The following is a 24,838-nucleotide window of genomic DNA, read 5'->3' as shown; positions in this document are numbered from 1 at the left end:
TATATATTTACATTTACATTTACGTCATTTAGCAGACGCTCTTCTCCAGAGCGACTTACAAATTGGAAAGTTCATACATATTCATCCTGGTCCCCCCGTGGGAATTGAACCCTGGTCCCCCCGTGGGAAATGAACCCACAACCCTGGCATTGCAAGCGCCATGCTCTACCAACTGAGCCACACGGGACAATCCATATACATTCCAGACTCCTTCCTATACATTCCAGACCCCTCCCGATACATATACATTCCAGCCTCCTCCCATACATTCCAGACCCCTCCCAACACATATACATTCCAGACCCCTCCCCACACATATGCATTCCAGACCCCTCCCCATACAGATACATTCCAGACTCCTCCCCATACAGATACATTCCAGACTCCTTCCTATACATTTCAGACTCCTCCCCATACATATACATTCCAGACCCCTCCCTATACATATACATTCCAGACCCCTCCCCATACATATACATTCCAGACTCATCCCATACATTCCAGACCCCTCCCCATACATATACATTCCAGACTCCTCCTATACATTCCAGACTCCTTCCTATACATTCCAGACTCCTCCCATACATTCCAGACCCCTCCCTATACATACACATTCCAGACTCCTCCTATACATTCCAGACCCCTCCCCATACATATACATTCCAGACTCATTCCATACATTCCAGACCTCTCCCTATACATATACATTCCAGACTCCTCCCATATATTCCAGACTCCTCCCATACATTCCAGATCTCTCCCTATACATATACATTCCAGACCCCTCCCCATACATATACATTCCAGACTCCTCCCCATACATATACATTCCAGACTCCTTCCTATACATTCCAGACTCCTCCCAAACATTCCAGACTCCTCCCCATACATATAGATTCCAGACCACTCCCCATACATATACATTCCAGACTCCTCCCATACATTCCAGACCCCTCCCCATACATATACATTCCAGACCCCTTCCCATACATATACATTCCAGACCCCTCCCTATACATATACATTCCAGACTCCTCCCCATACATGTACATTCCAGACTCCTCCCCATACATATACATTCCAGACCCCTCCCTATACATATACATTCCAGACCCCTCCCCATACATATACATTCCAGACTCCTTCCTATACATTCCAGACTCCTCCCATACATATACATTCCAGACCCCTCCCCATACATATACATTCCAGACTCCTTCCTATACATATACATTCCAGACTCCTCCTATACATTCCAGACCCCTCCCCATACATATACATTCCAGACTCCTTCCTATACATTCCAGACCCCTCCCATACATTCCAGACCCCTCCCCATACATATACATTCCAGACCCCTCCCCATACATATACATTCCAGACTCCTTCCTATACATTCCAGACCCCTCCCATACATTCCAGACCCCTCCCCATACATATACATTCCAGACCCCTCCCCATACATATACATTCCAGACTCCTTCCTATACATTCCAGACTCCTCCCATACATTCCAGACCCCTCCCCATACATTCCAGACCCCTCCCCATACATATACATTCCAGACCCCTCCCCATACATATACATTCCAGACCCCTCCCCATACATATACATTCCAGACTCCTTCCTATACATTCCAGACATTCCAGACCCCTCCCCATACATATACATATACATTAAGCATCTCCAATCCAAAAATAAATCTAGAATCGGCTTCCTATTTCACAACAAAGCATCCTTCACTCATGCAGCCAAACATACCTTTGTAAAACTGACCATCCTACCGATCCTTGACTTCGGCGATGTCATTTACAAAATAGCCTCCAACACTCCACTCAATAAATTGGATGCAGTCTATCACAGTGCCATCTGTTTTGTCACCAAAGCACCATATACTACCCACCACTGCGACCTGTACGCTCTCGTTGGCTGGCCCTCGCTTCATACTTGTCGCCAAACCCACTGGCTCCAGGCCATCTATAAGTCTTTGCTAGGTAAAGCCCTACCTTATCTCAGCTCACTGGTCACCATAGCAGCACCCACCCATAGCACGCGCTCCAGCAGGTATATCTCACTGGTCACCCCCAAATCCAATTCCTCCTTTGGCCGCTCTCCTTCCAGTTCTCTGCTGCCAATGACTGGAACGAACTGCAAAAATCTCTGAAGCTGGAGACTCTTACCTCCCTCACAAGCTTTAAGCACCAGCTGTCAGAGCAGCTCACAGATCACTGCACCTGTACATAGCTCATTTGTAAATAGCCCATCCAATCTACCTCATCCCCATACTGTATTTATTTATTTATTTATTTTGTTCCTTTGCACCCCAGTATCTCTACTTACACATTCATCCTCTGTACATCCTACCATTCCAGTATTTAATTGCTATATTGTAATTACTTTGCCACCATTACCTATTTATTGCCTTACCTCTCTTATCCTACCTCATTTGCACATGCTTTTTATTGATTTTTCTACTGTATTTTTGATTGTATGTTTGTTTATTCCATGTGTAACTCTGTGTTGTTGTATGTGTCAAACTGCTTTGCTTTATCTTGGCCAGGTCGTAGTTGCAAATGAGAACTTGTTCTCAATTTGCCTACCTGGTTAAATAAAGGTGAAATAAATACAAATAAAACATTCCAGACTCCTCCCCATACATTCCAGTCTCCTCCCCATACATTCCAGTCTCCTCCCCATACATTCCAGACTCCTCCCCATACATTCCAGACTCCTCCCCATACATTCCAGACTCCTCCCCATACATTCCAGTCTCCTCCCCATACATTCCAGACTCCTCCCCATACATTCCAGTCTCCTCCACAAACATTCCAGTCTCCTCCCCATACATTCCAGTCTCCTCCCCATACATTCCAGTCTCCTCCCCATACATCCCAGACCCCTCCCCATACATTCCAGTCTCCTCCCCATACATTCCAGACTCCTCCCCATACATTCCAGACCCCTCCCCATACATATACATTCCAGACTCCTCCCCATACATATACATTTCAGACTCCTCCCCATACATATACATTCCAGACCCCTCCCCATACATATACATTCCAGACTCCTCCCCATACATATACATTTCAGACTCCTCCCCATACATATACATTTCAGACTCCTCCACATACATCCCACTTGAATATCAAAAGACAGATATCAACAAAGGAAAAATGTATTTACCAAAAACAGATGAGAAAGACAGCTATTCATTCAGATCTTGTTGCTCAATGCAATCTGATTGCAGACGATCCAAAGTATCTCTCTCTGTAACAATTTCCTCACTATATTGCAACCTCTGGAGGAAAGAGAAACTTTCTCATAACCCCAGGATTTCCTCCGTGCCCTCATCATAACCCCAGGATTTCCTCCATGCCCTCATCATAACACCAGGATTTCCTCCGTGCCCTCATCATAACCCCAGGATTTCCTCCATGCCCTCATCATAACCCCAGGATTTCCTCCGTGCCCTCATCATAACCCCAGGATTTCCTCCATGCCCTCATCATAACCCCAGGATTTCCTCCGTGCCCTCATCATAACCCCAGGATTTCCTCCGTGCCCTCATCATAACCCCAGGATTTCCTCCATGCCCTCATCATAACCCCAGGATTTCCTCCATGCCCTCATCATAACCCCAGGATTTCCTCCGTGCCCTCATCATAACCCCAGGATTTACTCCATGCCCTCATCATAACTCCAGAAACACTGAGGACAGTGTGTGAGTATGTGTGTTTATATTTGTGCATGTGTCTGTTCGTGCAATTGTACGTGTGTAAGAGTGAGTGTGTGTGTCCACTTCTGTCCCGCTGTTCTCAGCATCAGAGGAGAGGAGGAGAGAGCCTCATCATCATCCTCCAGCCCAGAGCCTCCTTCTCACTGTGTCTGACCCCAGATTACTGAGCTCTGAGCTGGGCAGTAGAGCCGCTCTGAGCCCTGTCTGTCTGTGGGAGGAGGATATACCCATATTAAACACATTAAGCTGGTTGGCTAAAGTTACTGGATAGATGCTTCGAACACAGCCACTGCTGTGAAGAGCATCGAAACCGTTATGTATCATGGGTAGATTGTGATTAACTGACTATTCTAAAAATAGTATTGAGATATTTATGAAGGTGGTTTGTAGAGCAGTCAGTCTAGACTCGCCTTCAAATGCACGTGTGCATGTATGCGTGTATGCATGTTTGCAGTCTGCATAACCATTTGCTATATTGCATGGCTGCACTTGTAGTGAAAACCAAACATACTCACCACTGTAGGCTGGCTCCTGTCCTCTGTGTTGTATGTACACTTTGTCAAGAGGACGTCACCCTGTTGGGGACACACACTCAAATCAGGCAATGCTCTGCCAATGTTTTACACGTATCTTCCGAGAGGGTTACAGAATATTTACGTTGTTACTCTTTATTGTTTTTAAAGGCAACTCTGCAACTCTGTTGTCCTGCAGCAGAGCAGAGACAGACTGTAGTTGTAGTAGTACTGGGTATCATCTCTGTTGTTCTGCAGCAGAGACAGAGCAGAGACAGACTGTAGTTGTAGTAGTACTGGGTATCATCTCTGTTGTTCTGCAGCAGAGACAGAGACAGACTGTAGTTGTAGTAGTACTGGGTATCATCTCTGTTGTTCTGCAGCAGAGACAGAGACAGACTGTAGTTGTAGTAGTACTGGGTATCATCTCTGTTGTTGTCGTCTTGTTTCCCCCTCACTCATCTTCTCTTCCTCATGTCTGTAATAGTCGCTTCTTTTTCTCAATGCCCCTGTTCCCTTTCCTGGATCTTATTCCGTAGACAAAACCCACCGTACTGTGTGGTATCTCATCCCACCTGCTGAGACAGCTGTGACAGTAGAAAGAGGAGCGTACTTACAGGCAGCACTGTCACCATCGTCCTCAGCATTCTGATTATCTGCAGGAGGAGACAACAACATTCACATCCATGGAATTGCTTTCAAAACACAATGATCCAGTGAAAAACATGAGACAAAAAACGTTAGTAGAGGTGCTGACTAACGGCGAGTAAACTGTAGGCTATAAAAAATATAAATAATAAAGAGATTTGCACTCACTCTATACAGTATAAACTCCCAGTAATTTATTGGGTAAAACACCAACAAAAACACACCTTCACCCTGAAGAAGTCACTGTGATGCTGAAACATTGGTGGTGCTTTACCCAATAAATGACTGGCAGCTTGTATATACAGAGTGTAACTCTCTTTATTTATTTTTATAAAACACAACGATCTGGCTGTGATTTCTTGTTTTGATGTTGCTTGAAGTTGTCTTGTATCCTGACTAGTCAGAAGATATGAGCTGGATTCAAGGAAGAGTGTTGTACAGGCAGGAGGTTAGAAGATATGAGGAAAATAGTTGCAATACATGCAGAGAGAGTCTCAATAGAAAGTCTTACATTACACTTTTTTGTATTGCTAGGTATTACTACACTGTTGGAGCTAGAAACACAAGCATTTCGCTGCACCTGCGATAACATCTACAAAATAAAATTGTTTATGTCCCTCAAGGTTGCATCTAGACTATTTAGAGAAAGGATATGAATACAGGTCAGTTAGAGAAAGGATATGAATACAGATCAGTTAGAGAAAGGATTTGAATACAGATCAGTTAGAGACAGGATATGAATACAGATCAGTTAGAGAAAGGATTTGAATACAGATCAGTTAGAGACAGGATATGAATACAGATCAGTTAGAGACAGGATATGAATACAGGTCAGTTAGAGAAAGGATATGAATACAGGTCAGTTAGAGAAAGGATATGAATACAGGTCAGTTAGAGAAAGGATATGAATACAGGTCAGTTAGAGAAAGGATATGAATACAGATCCGTTAGAGAAAGGATATGAATACAGATCCGTTAGAGAAAGGATATGAATACAGATCCGTTAGAGAAAGGATATGAATACAGATCCGTTAGAGAAAGGATATGAATACAGATCCGTTAGAGAAAGGATATGAATACAGATCCGTTAGAGAAAGGATATGAATACAGATCCGTTAGAGAAAGGATATGAATACAGGTCCGTTAGAGAAAGGATATGAATACAGGTCCGTTAGAGAAAGGATATGAATACAGGTCCGTTAGAGAAAGGATATGAATACAGGTCCGTTAGAGAAAGGATATGAATACAGGTCCGTTAGAGAAAGGATATGAATACAGGTCCGTTAGAGAAAGGATATGAATACAGGTCCGTTAGAGAAAGGATATGAATACAGGTCCGTTAGAGAAAGGATATGAATACAGGTCCGTTAGAGAAAGGATATGAATACAGGTCAGTTAGAGAAAGGATATGAATACAGGTCAGTTAGAGACAGGATATGAATACAGATCAGTTAGAGACAGGATATGAATACAGGTCAGTTAGAGAAAGGATATGAATACAGGTCAGTTAGAGAAAGGATATGAATACAGGTCAGTTAGAGAAAGGATATGAATACAGGTCAGTTAGAGAAAGGATATGAATACAGATCAGTTAGAGAAAGGATATGAATACAGATCAGTTAGAGAAAGGATATGAATACAGGTCCGTTAGAGAAAGGATATGAATACAGGTCCGTTAGAGAAAGGATATGAATACAGGTCCGTTAGAGAAAGGATATGAATACAGGTCCGTTAGAGACAGGATATGAATACAGGTCCGTTAGAGACAGGATATGAATACAGATCAGTTAGAGAAAGGATATGAATACAGATCAGTTAGAGAAAGGATATGAATACAGATCAGTTAGAGACAGGATATGAATACAGATCAGTTAGAGACAGGATATGAATACAGATCAGTTAGAGACAGGATATGAATACAGATCAGTTAGAGAAAGGATATGAATACAGATCAGTTAGAGAAAGGATATGAATACAGATCAGTTAGAGAAAGGATATGAATACAGATCAGTTAGAGAAAGGATATGAATACAGGTCCGTTAGAGAAAGGATATGAATACAGGTCCGTTAGAGAAAGGATATGAATACAGGTCCGTTAGAGAAAGGATATGAATACAGGTCCGTTAGAGAAAGGATATGAATACAGGTCCGTTAGAGAAAGGATATGAATACAGGTCAGTTAGAGACAGGATATGAATACAGATCAGTTAGAGAAAGGATATGAATACAGATTAGTTAGAGAAAGGATATGAATACAGGTCCGTTAGAGAAAGGATATGAATACAGATCCGTTAGAGAAAGGATATGAATACAGATCAGTTAGAGAAAGGATATGAATACAGGTCCGTTAGAGAAAGGATATGAATACAGATCCGTTAGAGAAAGGATATGAATACAGATCAGTTAGAGAAAGGATATGAATACAGATCAGTTAGAGAAAGGATATGAATACAGATCAGTTAGAGAAAGGATATGAATACAGGTCCGTTAGAGAAAGGATATGAATACAGGTCCGTTAGAGAAAGGATATGAATACAGGTCCGTTAGAGAAAGGATATGAATACAGATCAGTTAGAGAAAGGATATGAATACAGATCAGTTAGAGAAAGGATATGAATACAGATCAGTTAGAGAAAGGATATGAATACAGATCAGTTAGAGAAAGGATATGAATACAGATCAGTTAGAGAAAGGATATGAATACAGGTCCGTTAGAGAAAGGATATGAATACAGATCAGTTAGAGAAAGGATATGAATACAGGTCCGTTAGAGAAAGGATATGAATACAGATCAGTTAGAGAAAGGATATGAATACAGGTCAGTTAGAGACAGGATATGAATACAGGTCAGTTAGAGACAGGATATGAATACAGGTCAGTTAGAGACAGGATATGAATACAGGTCAGTTAGAGACAGGATATGAATACAGATCAGTTAGAGAAAGGATATGAATACAGGTCCGTTAGAGAAAGGATATGAATACAGATCAGTTAGAGAAAGGATATGAATACAGGTCCGTTAGAGAAAGGATATGAATACAGATCAGTTAGAGAAAGGATATGAATACAGATCAGTTAGAGAAAGGATATGAATACAGATCAGTTAGAGAAAGGATATGAATACAGATCAGTTAGAGAAAGGATATGAATACAGATCAGTTAGAGAAAGGATATGAATACAGGTCAAGGGAGAGTTGTGTTGTTCTGCAGCAGCAAACCAGATATGTGTGTCTTGCCTCGCTGAACCTTGGAGAGTTCAGTAGTACCTTAACGAGAGAGAGCGAGAGAGCGAGAGAGCGAGAGAGAGAGAGAGAGAGCTCTGTGTGTGCGTGTGGGTTTGTTGGTGCATACAGTATGTACCCAGGGGGGTTACCTGATAGTGGGTGCTGAAATGCTTATCCTCCTGTACCACCTTCACCTCTCTTCCACCCCTCACCAGGACCGTCCTCACCCCTCTCCCCGCCAAGTGAGTGTGCAGCTGGGACGCAAAGATGTTGATCCCCCCTGGAGGAAGGGCCTGGTGGAGGTCATGAGAGGAATTGGACACGTTAAGCAAGGTACATTACGATATTCTAACTGATCCTGTCAGTTTCATTTGTATTGAGATACTGTACTGTCGTTCTAGCCATGTAAGTAGAAATATTATCTGATTACAATAAGACAACGAGGGTCATTTATGCTCATGACAAGTATTACAATGCATTACAACCACATCTTAATGCATTATACCTGGGGGTTTTGAGTAAAATGTTACCAGCAGGGTGCCATTGTTAGAGAAGGTCCAGGAGTGGTTTCAGTCCTGTATCTACAGTAGACATCCCTGAGGGATATTGTAGCCTACCAACAGTCTGTGTACACGTTTTCTAAGGATTTATGTTAGAAGGATAGTGTACTAACAGTCTGTGTACACTTGGACGTGCAGAATCCTGTGAGATGGAAGTTCTGTTCTCTGGGTGGTATGGCCATGACCGGGGTGTAGACCAGCCCGAGCTCCATGATGCCCGCGTCGTACCTCCTTAAGCTGGGGGTGTGGTAGAGACGCACCCCAGAGTTGTCCTTACGACCTGCATGGAGACACAGCACAACCAGAACCTGTCAGAGAGGAGGGGAGACAGGAAGGAGGAGAGGTAGAGGGAGGGGCGGAGTCTTGATGGAGGAGGCGAGACTGAAGGGGGGTAAGTGAGGGAAGAAAGGGGGTAGTGGGGGAGGGAAAGGGGAAGGGGAGATAGAAGGGGAGTAGGGAGGGAGGGAAGAGGAGTAGTGGGGGAGGGGATAAAAGATGAGAGAAGGATGGGGTTTAGGAAGAAGGGGTAGAGGGAGTGATGGATGACATAGGGAGGGGAGTGATGAAGACAGGTGTTGAGTAGAAGGAAGATGGAAGAAGCAGGGGAGATATTGGGAGACTATAGAGCAGAGCTATACAACTGGTACTTCTGGTTTTCATTCTCTGCCTCCAATCAGGGAACACCGGGTGGGTGGACTGTTGACAACAGTGACAGTAATTGATCAATTTACCACCAGGTAGAAAATAAAACGAGCTGTACTACATTGCTGAGGGGTGGTAATTTAATAGCCCAGCTCTAAGGTTCTTAGGGGTAGAATAGTATATAACTGTGATGGGTAGGTCATTTTACCTGATATGAGGAGTGGGTTGTGGTAGTGCACCTCTAGTCGAAGAAACCTGGAAGACGCTGGTCCTCCTAGAGGCAGCCCTGCATCAGTTGGGTAGTAGAAAGACTACACATGCACGCACACACACACACAGATTAATTATTTTTATCATTGAACATCACATTATTTTTATCTTTGAACATCACATTATTTTTATCTTTGAACATCACATTATTTTTATCGTTGAACATCACATTATTTTTATCGTTGAACATCACATTATTTTTATCTTTGAACATCACGTTATTTTTATCGTTGAACATCACATTATTTTTATCGTTGAACATCACGTTATTTTTATCATTGAACATCACATTATTTTTATCGTTGAACATCACGTTATTTTTATCGTTGAACATCACGTTATTTTTATCGTTGAACATCACGTTATTTTTATCGTTGTGAACATCACATTATTTTTATAATTCAACATCACGTTATTTTTATCATTGAACATTCATTGAACATCACATTCGCTTTATAATTGAACATCACATAATTTTTTATTATTAGACATCACATAATTTTTTATTATTAGACATCACATAATTTTTTATTATTAGACATCACATAATTTTTTATTATTAGACATCACATAATTTTTTATTATTAGACATCACATAATTTTTTATTATTAGACATCACATAATTTTTTTAATTTAACATGTTATTTTATCATTGTGAACATCACATTCTTTTTTATCATTGAACATCACGTTATTTTATCATTGTGAACATCACATTCTTTTTTTATCATTGAACAACACATTATTTTATCATTGTGAACATCACATTCTTTTTTATTATTGAACATCACATTATCTTTTAAAGTTAACATCATGTTATTTTATCATTGTGAACATCACATTATTTTATATTATTGAACATCACATTATTTTTTATCATTCAACATCACATTACTTTGTATCATTGGACATGTGAATCATCCACCATAAAAGGAGTAGTTTCAGCCAACGCAGAAAGACAATAGCTCTTATTGATCCAGAGAAGACTAAAACAGCAGCGAGTTTGTTTCTCTCTATTTCTATCGTCTATATCCATCGCTTTACATCTCTATGGTATATGTTCCCCTAACGTGTTCTGAGGATCTGTTCATAAAAGAGATAGACGATTAAACAAAAATACTTTTGGAGATAAAACTTATTTTTATATCAATCTTATTAGCATTCCGGAGAGGAGAGGAGAGCTTGTGGATCTTTTCTCTCCCCCGGCCTGGCAGCATCCCTAGGACTATTTTACATAACTGGTCTTTCTCTTCCTCCTCCTCCTCCTCCTCACTCTCCCCTACCTCTCTCTTCCCCCTCTCTTTCTTTTTCTCGCCTTCCTCCTCTTCTTTCGCCTCCCTTCTTTTATAATGCCAGATTTCCCTTTAGATGTGTGTGGGATCCAGAATGTGCTAACACTGAACAGGCCTGTATATTTCCTAGCTAATCTCATCTCTCCAGCTCTGCTTCTACCCTCGCCACTCAGCAGAACACATGATTTCTGTTTTGTTTTCTCCGTCTGCTAATCCAATGGGAGGGCTCAGAGGCTTGGCACTAGGCACCAGTTCTCTGACTGTGATGTGATTCTTATCCAGTAAGACGTGTCTTCCTCTGCCTCACACATCCCAGAGCATTACCAACACCTACATGAACACACACACAAACACACAGATTCACACACACACACAAAAACACAAAAACACACCCACACACACACACACACACAGAGAGAGAGATTCACACACTCTCACACACACTCACACACAGATTCACACACTCACACACACTCTCACACAAAAACACACACACACACACACACACACACACAGACAGACAGACAGACAGACACAGATTCCCACACTCACAGACACACAAACACACAGATTCACACACACACAGATTCACAAACTGACACACACACACACACAGACACACACACACACATACAGATTCACAAACTGTAACACACACACACACCAATGCACAGAGGCACATACAGACACACCCACACACGCACACTCCTCTCCTCTCAACTCCTCACCACCACACACCAGCTCCTCCAGAGACTGCTTCCCTGCTCTCATCAAAACATACTTCTATTGAACCAAACGTTATTCAGACATAGGTATTTTCCTAGTAACATTCTCTGAGGCTTTCATGGGTTCTCTGAGTTTTTTCCTCAGCTTGTCTCTGTTTCTGTGGATCTCTAGTCTCTCAGACTTTACCAACCTGCCTCTCTACTACTCTCTACTACTGGTTGAAACGTCTGTGTTCAATATTGAAAGAATTGAACAGCAGGCTCTTACTGTTCAGGATTTTACTATGTTAACCAATTATGCCCTCAAAGTGGCTGGATGCCTATAGGGCCTTCAGAGAGTTCACGCCCCTTCACCTTATCCACATTTTGTTGTGTTACAGCCTGAATTTAAAATTGATTCAATTTAGATGTTTTTGTCACTGGCCTACCCACAATACCCCATAATATTAAAGCTGGAATGTCTTGAGTCAATAACTATTCAACTCCTTTGTTATGGCAAGCCTACATAAGTTCGGGAGTAAGTTAAAGTCACATAATAAGTTGCATGGACTTACTCTCTGTGCAATAATAGTGTTTAACATGATTTTTAAAGAACTACCTCATCTCATTACCCCACACATGTAATTATCTATATTATCTATATAAAAAAAAAAAAAAAAAAAAAAAAAAAAAAAAAAAGTATGAATGTATGTACTTGTAAGTCGCTCTGGATAAGAGCGTCTGCTAAATGACTTAAATGTAAATGTTAAATGTAAATATTGTATTCCTGTAGTGACGGTGTACATTGATACACCATCCAAAGTGTAATTAATAACTTCACCATGCTCAAAGGGATATTCAATGTCTGCTTTTTTTTTTTTTACCCATCTACCAATAGGTCCCCTTCTTTGCGAGACATTGGAAAACCTCCCTGGTCTTTGTGGTTGAATCTGTGTTTGAAATTCACTGCTGGACTGAGGGACCTTACAGATCATTTGTATGTGTGGGGTACAGAGATGAGGTAGTCATTCAAAAATCATGTTAAACACTTATTGTCCATGCAACTTATTATGTGACTTGTTAAGCACATTTTTACTCCTGAACATGTTTTAAGCTTGCCATAACAAAGGGCTTGAATACTTATTGACCCAAGACATTCCAGCTTTTCATTTTTAATTCATTTGTAAACATTTCTAAAAACATTATTCCAGTTTGACATTATAGAGTATTGTGTTTAGGCCAGAGACAACAAAAAATCTACATTTAATCTATTTTAAATTCAGGCTGTAACACAACAAAATGTAGAAAAAGTCAAGGGGTGTGAATACTTTCTGAAGGCCCTGTAAACACTTGAAAAAAAAGGAATACTATTTGAACCCAGTTCTGGTGTGTGTGTGTATTACCTTAGCCCCCATAGCCCAGGCCGCCAGAACATGGCGACAGTAGTTGAGGCTGGCGGGCTTCATCTTGGAGTCACAGGATCCGCTGTACTGTGGAACTGTACTCATCTCAGGAGAACACTCAAACACCTCCATGTGGTGCACTACGGCCTCGTTACCAGGGGTTACCACCGACTCATACTGGGGTGAGGGTGATGAAGAGGGAGGAGGATGAGGAGGGGGAGGAGGAGGAGGAAGAGGAAGAGAAGAGGTGGAAATTGATTGGTATTGACTCCGCTGTTTTGATTTTCAAACTCATTGCTATGCCCAAGGATTGGGTAGGGCTAAGCAATAGAAAAAGGTTGGAAGGGATATTGTCATATTGATGACATTTATACACTTATCCAAGTCTATTCGAATGCCTAGGGGCCAGGGTTTGATGGAATTGGACTCGATGGTTCCATCCATAGAAATAGTATTACTGAGAATAATCCTAATAGAATAACTAAACGTCATTCTAATTCTATGGAATAACTAAACGTCATCCTAATTCTATGGAATAACTAAATGTCATTCTAATTCTATGGCATAACTAAATGTCATTCTAATTCTATGGAATAACTAAACGTCATTCTAATTCTATGGAATAACTAAACGTCATTCTAATTCTATGGAATAACTAAATGCCATTCTAATTCTATGGAGCTTGTAACGGCTGTCAATGTCGTTCTCCTCCTCAGACGAGGAGGAGCATGGATCGGACCAAGATGCGGAGTAGGAGGTATTCATGATTTTAATGGCAAACCAACAAACACTACAAATTAACAAAACCAACAAACGTGACTAACCTGCAACAGTCCTGTGTGGCCCAAACGCTAACACAGGAAACAAACACCCACAAAACACCAGTGAAACCCTGGCTGCCTTAGTATGACTCTCAATCAGAGACAAACGATACACACCTGTCTCTAATTGAGAATCATACCAGGCCGAACACAAAACCCCACATAGAAATAGAAAACATAGACTGCCCACCCAAAACTCACGCCCTGACCAAACTAAAACAAATACATAACAAAGGAAAACAGGTCAGGAACGTGACAGAGCTACTAAATGTCATTCTAATTCTATGGAATAACTAAATGTCATTCTAATTCTATGGAATTACTAAACGTCATTCTAATTCTATGGAATAACTAAACGTCATTCTAATTCTATGGAATAACTAAACGTCATTCTAATTCTATGGAATAACTCAAAGTCATTCTAATTCTATGGAATAACTAAACGTCATTCTAATTCTATGGAATAACTAAATGTCATTCTAATTCTATGGAATAACTAAATGTCATTCAAATTCTATGGAATAACTAAATGTCATTCTAATTCTATGGAATAACTAAATGTCATTCTAATGCTATGGAATTACTAAATGTCATTCTAATTCTATGGAATAACTAAACATCATTCTAATTCTATGGAATAACTAAATGTCATTCTAATTCTATGGAACAACTAAATGTCATTCTAATTCTATGGAATAACTAAATGTCATTCTAATTCTATGAAATAACTAAATGTCATTCTAATTCTATGGTTCCATCATTGTATAGGACTAGGTTTAGTGATTTACCATGACGATGTGGTTCTTGGGCATGTTGGGTGGCAGTTGGAAGATGTGGCACCAGTAGGTGGTCTCCTGGGTGGGGATGGTGATGTCGGGGGTCCGGACCTCCAGGGTCTGTACGTCTCGGGGCAGGGAGGGGGACGGGGTGTCTGGGCGCAGCAGGAGGGCCCTCTGCACTCCCGTCTCAATCTGGGACAGGTTGAGCTGCTGGAGCGAGCGGATTGGCTGATCCAACACTCCGTAGATCAGGTGTACGGTACCCTCCTGCCAATCAGAATCAAGCACAAAGTCTTTATTATTCCTCTCTTTACCTCTTTTCACCTGCTATACTGTTCTCTCTCTTTTCACCTGCTATACTGTTCTCTCTCTTTTCACCTGATATACTGTTCTCTCTCTCTTCACCTGCTATACTGTTCTCTCTCTTTTCACCTGCTATACTGTTCTCTCTCTTTTCACCTGCAATACTGTTCTCTCTCTCTTTTCACCTGCTATACTGTTCTCTCTCTCTTTTCACCTGCTATACTGTTCTCTCTCTCTTCACCTGCTATACTGTTCTCTCTCTCTTTTCACCTGCTATACTGTTCTCTCTCTCTTTTCACCTGCTATACTGTTCTCTCTCTCTTCACCTGCTATACTGTTCTCTCTCTTTTCACCTGCTATACTGTTCTCTCTCTTTTCACCTGCTATACTGTTCTCTCTCTTTTCACCTGCTATACTGTTCTCTCTCTTTTCACCTGCTATACTGTTCTCTCTCTTTTCACCTGCTATACTGTTCTCTCTCTCTTCACCTGCTATACTGTTCTCTCTCTCTCTTCACCTGCTATACTGTTCTCTCTCTCTCTTTTCACCTGCTATACTGTTCTCTCTCTCTTTTCACCTGCTATACTGTTCTCTCTCTCTTTTCACCTGCAATACTGTTCTCTCTCTCTTTTCACCTGCTATACTGTTCTCTCTCTCTTTTCACCTGCTATACTGTTCTCTCTCTCTTCACCTGCTATACTGTTCTCTCTCTCTTCACCTGCTATACTGTTCTCTCTCTCTTCACCTGCTATACTGTTCTCTCTCTTTTCACCTGCTATACTGTTCTCTCTCGTTTCACCTGCAATACTGTTCTCTCTCTCTCTTCACCTGCTATACTGTTCTCTCTCTCTTTTCACCTGCTATACTGTTCTCTCTCTTTTCACCTGCAATACTGTTCTCTCTCTCTCTTCACCTGCTATACTGTTCTCTCTCTCTTTTCACCTGCTATACTGTTCTCTCTCTCTTCACCTGCTATACTGTTCTCTCTCTCTTTTCACCTGCTATACTGTTCTCTCTCTCTTCACCTGCTATACTGTTCTCTCTCTTTTCACCTGCTATACTGTTCTCTCTCTTTTCACCTGATATACTGTTCTCTCTCTCTTCACCTGCTATACTGTTCTCTCTCTCTTTTCACCTGCTATACTGTTCTCTCTCTCTTCACCTGCTATACTGTTCTCTCTCTTTTCACCTGCTATACTGTTCTCTCTCTTTTCACCTGCTATACTGTTCTCTCTTTTCACCTGCTATACTGTTCTCTCTTTTCACCTGCTATACTGTTCTCTCTTTTCACCTGCTATACTGTTCTCTCTCTTTTCACCTGCTATACTGTTCTCTCTCTCTTCACCTGCTATACTGTTCTCTCTCTTTTCACCTGCTATACTGTTCTCTCTCTTTTCACCTGCTGTACTGTTCTCTCTCTTTTCACCTGCTATACTGTTCTCTCTCTTTTCACCTGCTATACTGTTCTCTCTCTTTTCACCTGCTATACTGTTCTCTCTCTCTTCACCTGCTATACTGTTCTCTCTCTCTCTTCACCTGCTATACTGTTCTCTCTCTTTTCACCTGCTATACTGTTCTCTCTCTTTTCACCTGATATACTGTTCTCTCTCTTTTCACCTGATATACTGTTCTCTCTCTCTTCACCTGCTATACTGTTCTCTCTCTCTCTTCACCTGCTATACTGTTCTCTCTCTTTTCACCTGCTATACTGTTCTCTCTCTTTTCACCTGCTATACTGTTCTCTCTCTTTTCACCTGATATACTGTTCTCTCTCTTTTCACCTGCTATACTGTTCTCTCTCTTTTCACCTGCTATACTGTTCTCTCTCTTTTCACCTGCTATACTGTTCTCTCTCTTTTCACCTGCTATACTGTTCTCTCTGTCTCTCTCTCTGTCTTTATCTGTCTCTCTCTTTTCACCTGCATACTGTTCTCTCTCTGTCTCTCTCTCTGTCTCTCTCTGTCTCTCTCTTTTCACCTGCTATACTGTTCTCTCTCTGTCTCTCTCTGTGTCTCTCTCTTTTCACCTGCTATACTGTTCTCTCTCTGTCTCTCTCTCTGTCTCTCTGTGTCTCTCTCTTTTCACCTGCTATACTGTTCTCTCTCTGTCTCTCTCTCGGTCTCTCTCTTTTCACCTGCTATACTGTTCTCTCTCTGTCTCTCTCTGTCTCACTCCCTATTTTTATTTATCTCTCTCTCTAAATCCCTATCTTTATTTATCTCCCTCCATCTCTCTCTCTCTCTTTCCCCCCTCCTTCTTTCTCCATCTCTCTCTTAATTCAATTCTACTCAAGGGGCTTTTTTGGCATATGTTAACATTGCCAAAGCAAGTGAAGTAGATAATATACAAAAGTGAAATAAACAATATAAATGAACAGTAAACATTACACTCACAGAAGTTCCAAAAGAATAAAGACATTACAAATGTCATATTATGTATATATACAGTGTTGTAATGATGTGCAAATAGTTAAAGTACCAAAGGGAAATTAAATTAGCATAAATATGGGTTGTATTTACAATGGTGTTTGTTCTTCACTGGTTGACCTTTTCTTGTGGCAACAGGTCACAAATCTTGGTACTGGGATGGCACACTGTGGTATTTCACCCAGTAGATATGGGAGTTTATCAAAATCAGGTTTGTTTTTGAATTCTTTGTGGATCTGTGTAATCTGAGTGAAATATGTGTCTCTAATATGGTCATACATTGGGCAGGAGGTTAGGAAGTGCAGTTGTTTCCACCTTATTTTCTGGGCAGTGTGCACATAGCTTGTCTTCTCTTGAGAGCCAGGTCTGCCTACGGTGGCCTTTCTCAATAGCAAGGCTATGCTCACTGAGTCTGTACATAGTCAAAGCTTTCCTTGAGTTTGGGTCAGTCACAGTGGTCAGGTATTCTGCCACTGTGTACTCTCTGTTTAGGGCCAAATAGCATTCTAGTTTGCGTGTTTTTTTGTTAATTATTTCCAATGTGTGAAGTAATTATATTTTTGTTTTCTCATGATTTGGTTGGGTCTAATTGTGCTGTTGTCCTGGGGCTCTGTGGGTGTGTTTGTGTTTAGGGGACCAGCTTGCTTAGGGGACTCTTTTCCAGGTTCATCTCTCTGTAGGTGATGGATTTGTTATGGAAGGTTTGGGAATCGCTTCTTTTTAGGTGGTTGTAGAATTGAACGTCTCTTTTCTGGATTTTGAGCATTAGCAGATATCGGCCTAATTCTGCTCTTCATGCATTATTTGGTGTTCATGGAGGATCTTTTTGCAGAATTCTGCATGCGGATTCTCAATTTGGTGTTTGTCCCATTTTGTGAATTCTTGGTTGGTGAGTGTATTCCAGGCTCACAACCATAAAGGGCAATAGGCTCTATGACTGATTCAAATATTTTTAGCCAGCTCCTAATTGGTATGTCGAATATTATGTTCCTTTTGATGGCATTGAATGCCCTTCTTGCCTCGTCTCTCAGATCGTTCACAGCTTTGTGGAAGTTACCTGTGGCGCTGATGTTTAGGCCATGGTATGTATAGTTTTTTGTGTGCTCTAGGGCAACGGTGTCTAGATGGAATTTGTATTTGTGGTCCTGGCGACTGGACCTTTTTTGGAACAGCATTATTTTGGTCTTACTGAGATTTACTGTCAGGGCCCAGGTCTGGCAGAATCTGTGCAGAATATCTAGGTGCTGCTGTAGGCCCTCATTGGTTGGTGACAGAAGCACCAGATCATCAGCAAACAGTAGGCTTTTGACTTCAGATTCTAGTAGGGTGCTGCAGACCATTTTAGTGCCCTCGCCAATTCGCTGATAATTAAGTTGAAGAGGGTGGGGCTTAAGCTGCATCCCTGTCTCACCCCACGGCCCTGTGGGTCTTGTTTTTTGCCTATTTTAACTGCACACTTGTTGTTTGTGTACATGGATTTTATAATGTCGAATGTTTTACCCCCAACACCACTTTCCATCAATTTATACAGCAGACCCTCATGCCAAATTGAGTCAAAGGCTTTTTTGAAATCAACAAAGCATTAAGGGGCGGCAGGTAGCCTAGTGGTTGGAGTGTTGGACTAGTAACCAAAAGGTTGCAAAATCAAATCCCCAAGCTGACAAGGTGAAAATATGTCATTCTGCCCCTGAACAAGGCAGTTAACCCACTGTTCCTAGGCCGTCATTGAAAATAAGAATTTGTTCTTAACTGGCTTGCCTAGTTAAATAAAGGTAAAACAAAATACTTTGCCTCTGTTGTGGTTTGTTTGTTTGTCAATTAGGGTGTGCAGGGTGAATATGTGGTCTGTCGTATGATAATTTGGTAAAAGGCCAATTTGACATTTGCTCAGTACATTGTTTTCACTGAGGAAATGTAGGAGTCTGCTGTTAATGAAAATGCAGAGTATTCTCCCAAAGTAACTGTTGACCCATATCCCACGGTAGTTATTGGGGTCAAATTTGTCTCCACTTTTGTGGATTGGGGTGATCAGTCCTTGGTTCCACATTTTGGGGAAGATGCCAGAGCTAAGGATGATGTTAAAGAGTTTAAGTATAGCCAATTGGAATTTGTGTCTGTACATCTGATCATTTCATTGAGGATACCATCATCACACTGGCCTTTTTGGGTTGGAGGGTTTGTATTTTGTCCTGTAGTTCATTCAAGGTAATTGGAGAATCCAGTTGGTTCTGGTAGTCTTTAATAGTTTATTCTAAGATTTGTATAGAGCCAAAAAGATTGGAGAAGTGGTTTACCCATACATCTCCATTTTGGATAGATAAATCTTTGTGTTGTCGTTTGTTTAGTGTTTTCCAATTTTCCCAGAAGTGGTTAGAGACTATGGATTCTTCAATAACATTGAGCTGATTTCTGACGTGCTGTTCCTTCTTTTTCCATAGTGTATTCCTGAATTGTTTTTGTGATCACTCCCTCTCTCTCTTTCACCCTCTCCCCCTGTGTGTGTCTCTCTCTCTGTCTCTCACCTCTATGATGTAATCTCTGGGGTCGCATGTGCTGAAGGGTCTCTTGAACAGCAGGGTGAATCCCTCAGGTGTCTGCCTGGTGTCCATCAGCTGGTAGTCCTGTTGGCTGTCCAGACTCACATGACCCTGACTGTCACTCCACGCATCCTGGAGTAACACACACAGAGAGAAACAAATACACACCCATAGGTCCGAATACACACACACACACACATGCACGCATACACACACAAAGACAGATACTAGATACATTTTATGGAAAGAAATCCACATGCTGGGCAATTGCCCTAGAGATCTCACAGCCAGACAAGTATGTATTTCCATAAACATTCTGTGACATCTAACCCTAACCCCAACCCTATGAGACAGCGATGCCAAGCAATGGCCAAGTGAGCGTGCAAGATGCATGCCCCAGGAGCCAATGGTAACAACTGAATCTGTCTCCTCCAATCACATCGTCCGCATGTAACATGCACCGAAATAGAACCAGCCATCCAATACATGTTTGTTCCACCTTGCATGATTGCTTGAGGTTGGGGAAAAGTGTAAAGACTCCAAAGTAGCCACACATGTATTAAAAAACCCAAATTAACCAGGGATGCTCCATGTGTCAGAGTTAGTTAGGCTCTGTGCGCCTCAGACTCCATTTTGAAGCAGTTTCGTTGTGCTGTTGTGACCAAAGTGGTCCTAGGATTTTAACAGAGGTTCTGAGTTGTCTCTCTATCCTCATCCCTCACCCCTCTCTCCCATTTCATCCCTCTCTCTCTCTCCACTCATCTCTCCCTTTTGGACCTACTCCCTTGTACAGGGATTGGAGGGGCCCTTCAACATTAATTTGGAGAGAGGGCGCAGAAGGAAGCTAGGCGGTTTTTCACAGAGAGTCAGGCAGGCAGAGAGTCAGGCAAACCAGGGATGGGTCCAGACAGAGAATCAGGCAGACCAGAGACGGGTCCAGGATGAGACCCAGGCAGACCAGGGACGGGTCCAGACAGAGGCAGGAGGAGTGAAAAGGGATTTATAATGTATGTGTGCTGCCCCACAGCAGATTAGTAGAGAGAGAGAGAGAGAGAGAGAGAGAGAGAGAGAGAGAGAGAGAGAGAGAGAGAGAGAGAGAGAGAGAGAGAGAGAGAGAGAGAGAGAGAGAGAGAGAGAGAGAGAGAGAGAGAGAGAGAGAGAGAGAGAGAGAGAGAGAGAGAGAGAGAGAGAGAGAGAGAGAGAGAGAGAGAGAGAGAGAGAGAGAGAGAGAGAGAGAGAGAGAGAGAGAGAGAGAGAGAGAGAGAGAGAGAGAGAGAGAGAGAGAGAGAGAGAGAGAGAGAATGAGAGAGAATGAATGAATGGCTGGCACACCGTTGTGACCTTTCTGCTCCCAACAGTAGGCTGGGAAAGAGGATCTCATCCCACATAGACAGACAGTAGGCTGGGAAAGACAACCTCATCCCACATAGACAGACAGTAGGCTGGGAAAGAGGACCTCATCCCACATAGACAGGCAGTAGGCTGGGAAAGAGGACCTCATCCCACATAGACAGGCAGTAGGCTGGGAAAGAGGACCTCATCCCACATAGACAGACAGTAGACTGGGAAAGAGGACCTCATCCCACATAGACAGACAGTAGGCTGGGATCCTTCCTATTATAAGACTCCTTTCCTCACATGGAAAGTGAGATGTTCTTTTGAGAGCATTGCAAAATTTATCAGACATTAAATGTTTATTTTGAGAAAAGTATATTTTCCCTTGGTGGGGGAAAACTTTTGGATGATCGCAAGTTTCTACTAGTTTATTGAGTATACAGCATTTCCAGAAATTGGTTTTCACATGATGTCAACATTCAACATTCAATGTCTTTTTTTGTCCATGCAGTTTAGATCGATTCATTCCTAATCTTGTCAAAAATTTGATATGCAACAAATGCCCATTTCAATGGCCTTATTTATTCTCTACTTTATGATGTGGACACATCCTGCCTGGCCGTCTACCATCAACAGAACCAGCTCTTACGTAAAGCAATATAACGGGTACCAGCAACAATGTGGCAGATTGGCGTGTTCCTTACTCAATCTTGTTCTGGGGGCAGCTCTGCCTCGAGGGCAGAAACAAATGGGATTGGTTAAATTTAGGCAAGTAATCCTAATTGGTTAAGGTTAGGCGTTGTGCTTTCTTTCTTTCACGCAATCATTCACATTTGTTCTGCCCTGGAGGCAACACTGCACTCTGAATCAGATTGAATAAGGAAAATACCACTGAGCTACAGCATTATCCCTCCAAATGTGGGAATGAAACCCTCAACCTTGGTAAACATCACACTCTCTAATGAACCTGCCAAGTCATTGGAACCACATCGAGCCACTGTCTCTCTTATACTAGCAGAAGCACCCCTTATTGAAAGCAACAGAACAGGACCCAAATGCTATTCCCTATATAGTACACTACTTCTGACCAGAACCCTGGTTAAAAATAGGTCACCTCATAGGAAATAGAATGCTATTTGGATGCAAACTAGGACTAGTACCCTTCCTTTCTCCAAACTAGGACTAGTACCCTTCCTTTCTCCAAACTAGGACTAGTACCCTTCCTTTCTCCAAACTAGGACTAGTACCCTTCCTTTCTCCAAACTAGGACTAGTACCCTTCCTTTCTCCAAACTAGGACTAGTACCCTTCCTTTCTCCAAACTAGGACTAGTACCCTTCCTTTCTCCAAACTAGGACTAGTACCCTTCTTTTCTCCAAACTAGGACTAGTACCCTTCCTTTCTCCAAACTAGGACTAGTACCCTTCCTTTCTCCAAACTAGGACTAGTGCCCTTCCTTTCTCCAAACTAGGACTAGTACCCTTCCTTTCTCCAAACTAGGACTAGTACCCTTCCTTTCTCCAAACTAGGACTAGTGCCCTTCCTTTCTCCAAACTAGGACTAGTACCCTTCCTTTCTCCAAACTAGGACTAGTACCCTTCCTTTCTCCAAACTAGGACTAGTACCCTTCCTTTCTCCAAACTAGGACTAGTACCCTTCCTTTCTCCAAACTAGGACTAGTACCCTTCCTTACCCCAAACTAAGACTAGTGCCCTTCCTTACCCCAAACTAAGACTAGTGTCATTCCTTACCCCAAACTAGGACTAGTACCCTTCCTTACCCCAAACTAAGACTAGTACCCTTCCTTACCCCAAACTAGGACTAGTATCTACGATATGCCCCTGCCTTACCCCAAAGTAGGACTAGTACTTACAATATGCCACTTCCTTACCCCAAAGAAGGACTGGTGGCCGTCGTCCCAGAGGACCACCAGATCAGCGTTGGTGAGCTCCCCGCGGTCGGACATCCCCAGAACCAGGCCGTGTTTCATCTCGCTGCAGCGCACCTCCAGGTACAGCTCCTGGAGGGGGTAGGAGATGTTCCAAGAGAGCTGGAGGTGTCCGCGGGGGTCCAGGGGCATGTGGTAGGGCAGCTGCACCGGGGTGGAGGTGGAGGTTGGGGTGGATCCTCCCCTGGAGGGGCTGGCAGCAGGATCTACCTGGTAGGAGGCTACCAGGATCACCACCAGGGTGGTTAAGACGGTCAGGTACATCAGAGTCACGTCCTGCAGCCTCAGGTCCTTGTTGAAGAGGCGCATACTGTGCAGAGATTATCGTTTGGGTTGGTGGGTTGGTTAGTCAGTTGGTCAGTTAGCCGGTGTCGGTAGGATGGTGAGTTGGTTAGCTGGTTGTTTGGTCTGTTAGTCTCAGTGTAACTCAGTCCTCACAAAGAGCATCTGAAGTGCCTCTCTTTCTCTTGTCTACCAGTTGTAGTTGTTTTTTCACAGTAACGCTCTCTTCTCTTTCTCCTTATATCTCCAGGTGGTTCCTCATGCCAATGTCTCTAAACCTGGTTAGTGGGTTATCCGGGTTTTTTCACAGTATCCTGTCTTCTCAGTTCCTCATCTTTTTCTAACTAGTCTCTTTTTCTCTCGATTGAACGCCATCTAACACCGTCTTCTTTCCTCTCTTTCCTGTCTCTTCTTGGTTGGTGTCTCTCCTCTGGCCGGTGTCTCTCTCTGTCTCTGGGACCTGTCTCATCCCTCTCACTCTCTTTCTAGTCTTTTAAAGGAAATCCCATGTGACCCCTGACTCTTTATCTGCTTTAATGACATTATGTTTGTTGACCAAAATTCAATTGTTTTCATTAAGCCCTCGGGTCAAGCACGGTTTTCGACATCTGCCAGTCCATAATTGATCCTAATGGACCATGGACATTATCAATGGCAATCCAGACAGACTAACTGAGTTTTATTGCCTATTCAATCTCCTCTGGTTTTGGCCTCATATGCCAATTGGGGATGTATGGCTGGATTTAAGGGAAGTCTGACGCTCAAACTCGGACCTTGGTAGCTATCTGTCTGATCAGGCAGCAGACCAGCCACAACGTGTACGTGAGCCATTCCAGCACCGCATCACCTGACCAGTCAAAACTCCGGGACCTTTCGCCATGACAACTGCTTTGAGATTATGATCTGAGGAAATAACACAAACAAATGTTGTTTTTTAGTTTGTTGTGACATCAAAACAGACTTTACAGCTGTCTGGTTAACCATTCTTCTGCAGATGATGCTTTCATTGATTTTACTGTCTAATCAACAACAAATAGCACTGATAGAAAGGACTGTAAAAACACAAACAGAAATATTCATAATTCATGAGAATTTAGTATTTAGTACTTGTAGAGTAATTATTTTAATCTGGAGTAAGACACACACACACACACACACACAAACACATTTTGCTATTTGTCCTTATTGCTGAAAGCCAGGATCGTGCTATCGATCTCACCAGGTGTTGGTTTTCAAGGAACAAACAATCATCCTTCACCTGGCTTTCACCAGTCTTCGCCTGACTTTCACCTGGCTTTCAACTGGCTTTCACCTGGCTTTCACCTGGCTTTCACCTGGCTTTCAACTGGCTTTCACCTGGCTTTCACCTGGCTTTAACCTTGCTTTCACCTGGCTTTCACCTGGCTTTCAACT

General features: G+C 42.2%; 1 protein-coding gene across 1 annotated transcript in view; it reads right to left on the bottom strand.

Annotated features, from left to right (window-relative positions):
- LOC129810943 (dopamine beta-hydroxylase-like) overlaps nt 1-23,877 on the bottom strand; it is a 38,071-nt gene extending 14,194 nt beyond the window's left edge. The window contains exons 1-9 of the mRNA XM_055861966.1: nt 23,087-23,877; nt 19,847-19,993; nt 14,605-14,862; nt 12,996-13,172; nt 9,534-9,636; nt 8,797-8,963; nt 8,273-8,416; nt 4,869-4,907; nt 4,255-4,314 (exon numbers count right to left, since the gene is read on the bottom strand). Of these exons, the coding sequence (XP_055717941.1) occupies nt 4,255-4,314; nt 4,869-4,907; nt 8,273-8,416; nt 8,797-8,963; nt 9,534-9,636; nt 12,996-13,172; nt 14,605-14,862; nt 19,847-19,993; nt 23,087-23,452 (1,461 nt within the window). The 5' untranslated portion in view covers nt 23,453-23,877. The remainder of the gene's footprint in view (nt 1-4,254; nt 4,315-4,868; nt 4,908-8,272; nt 8,417-8,796; nt 8,964-9,533; nt 9,637-12,995; nt 13,173-14,604; nt 14,863-19,846; nt 19,994-23,086) is intronic.
- Nucleotides 23,878-24,838: the final 961 nt, after the last annotated feature.

This window comes from Salvelinus fontinalis, chromosome 2, assembly GCF_029448725.1.
Source record: "Salvelinus fontinalis isolate EN_2023a chromosome 2, ASM2944872v1, whole genome shotgun sequence".
NCBI classification, from domain to species: Eukaryota; Metazoa; Chordata; class Actinopteri; order Salmoniformes; family Salmonidae; genus Salvelinus; species Salvelinus fontinalis.
Note: the sequence above shows the minus strand (reverse complement) of the source record. Positions and strands in the feature narration are given on the sequence as shown.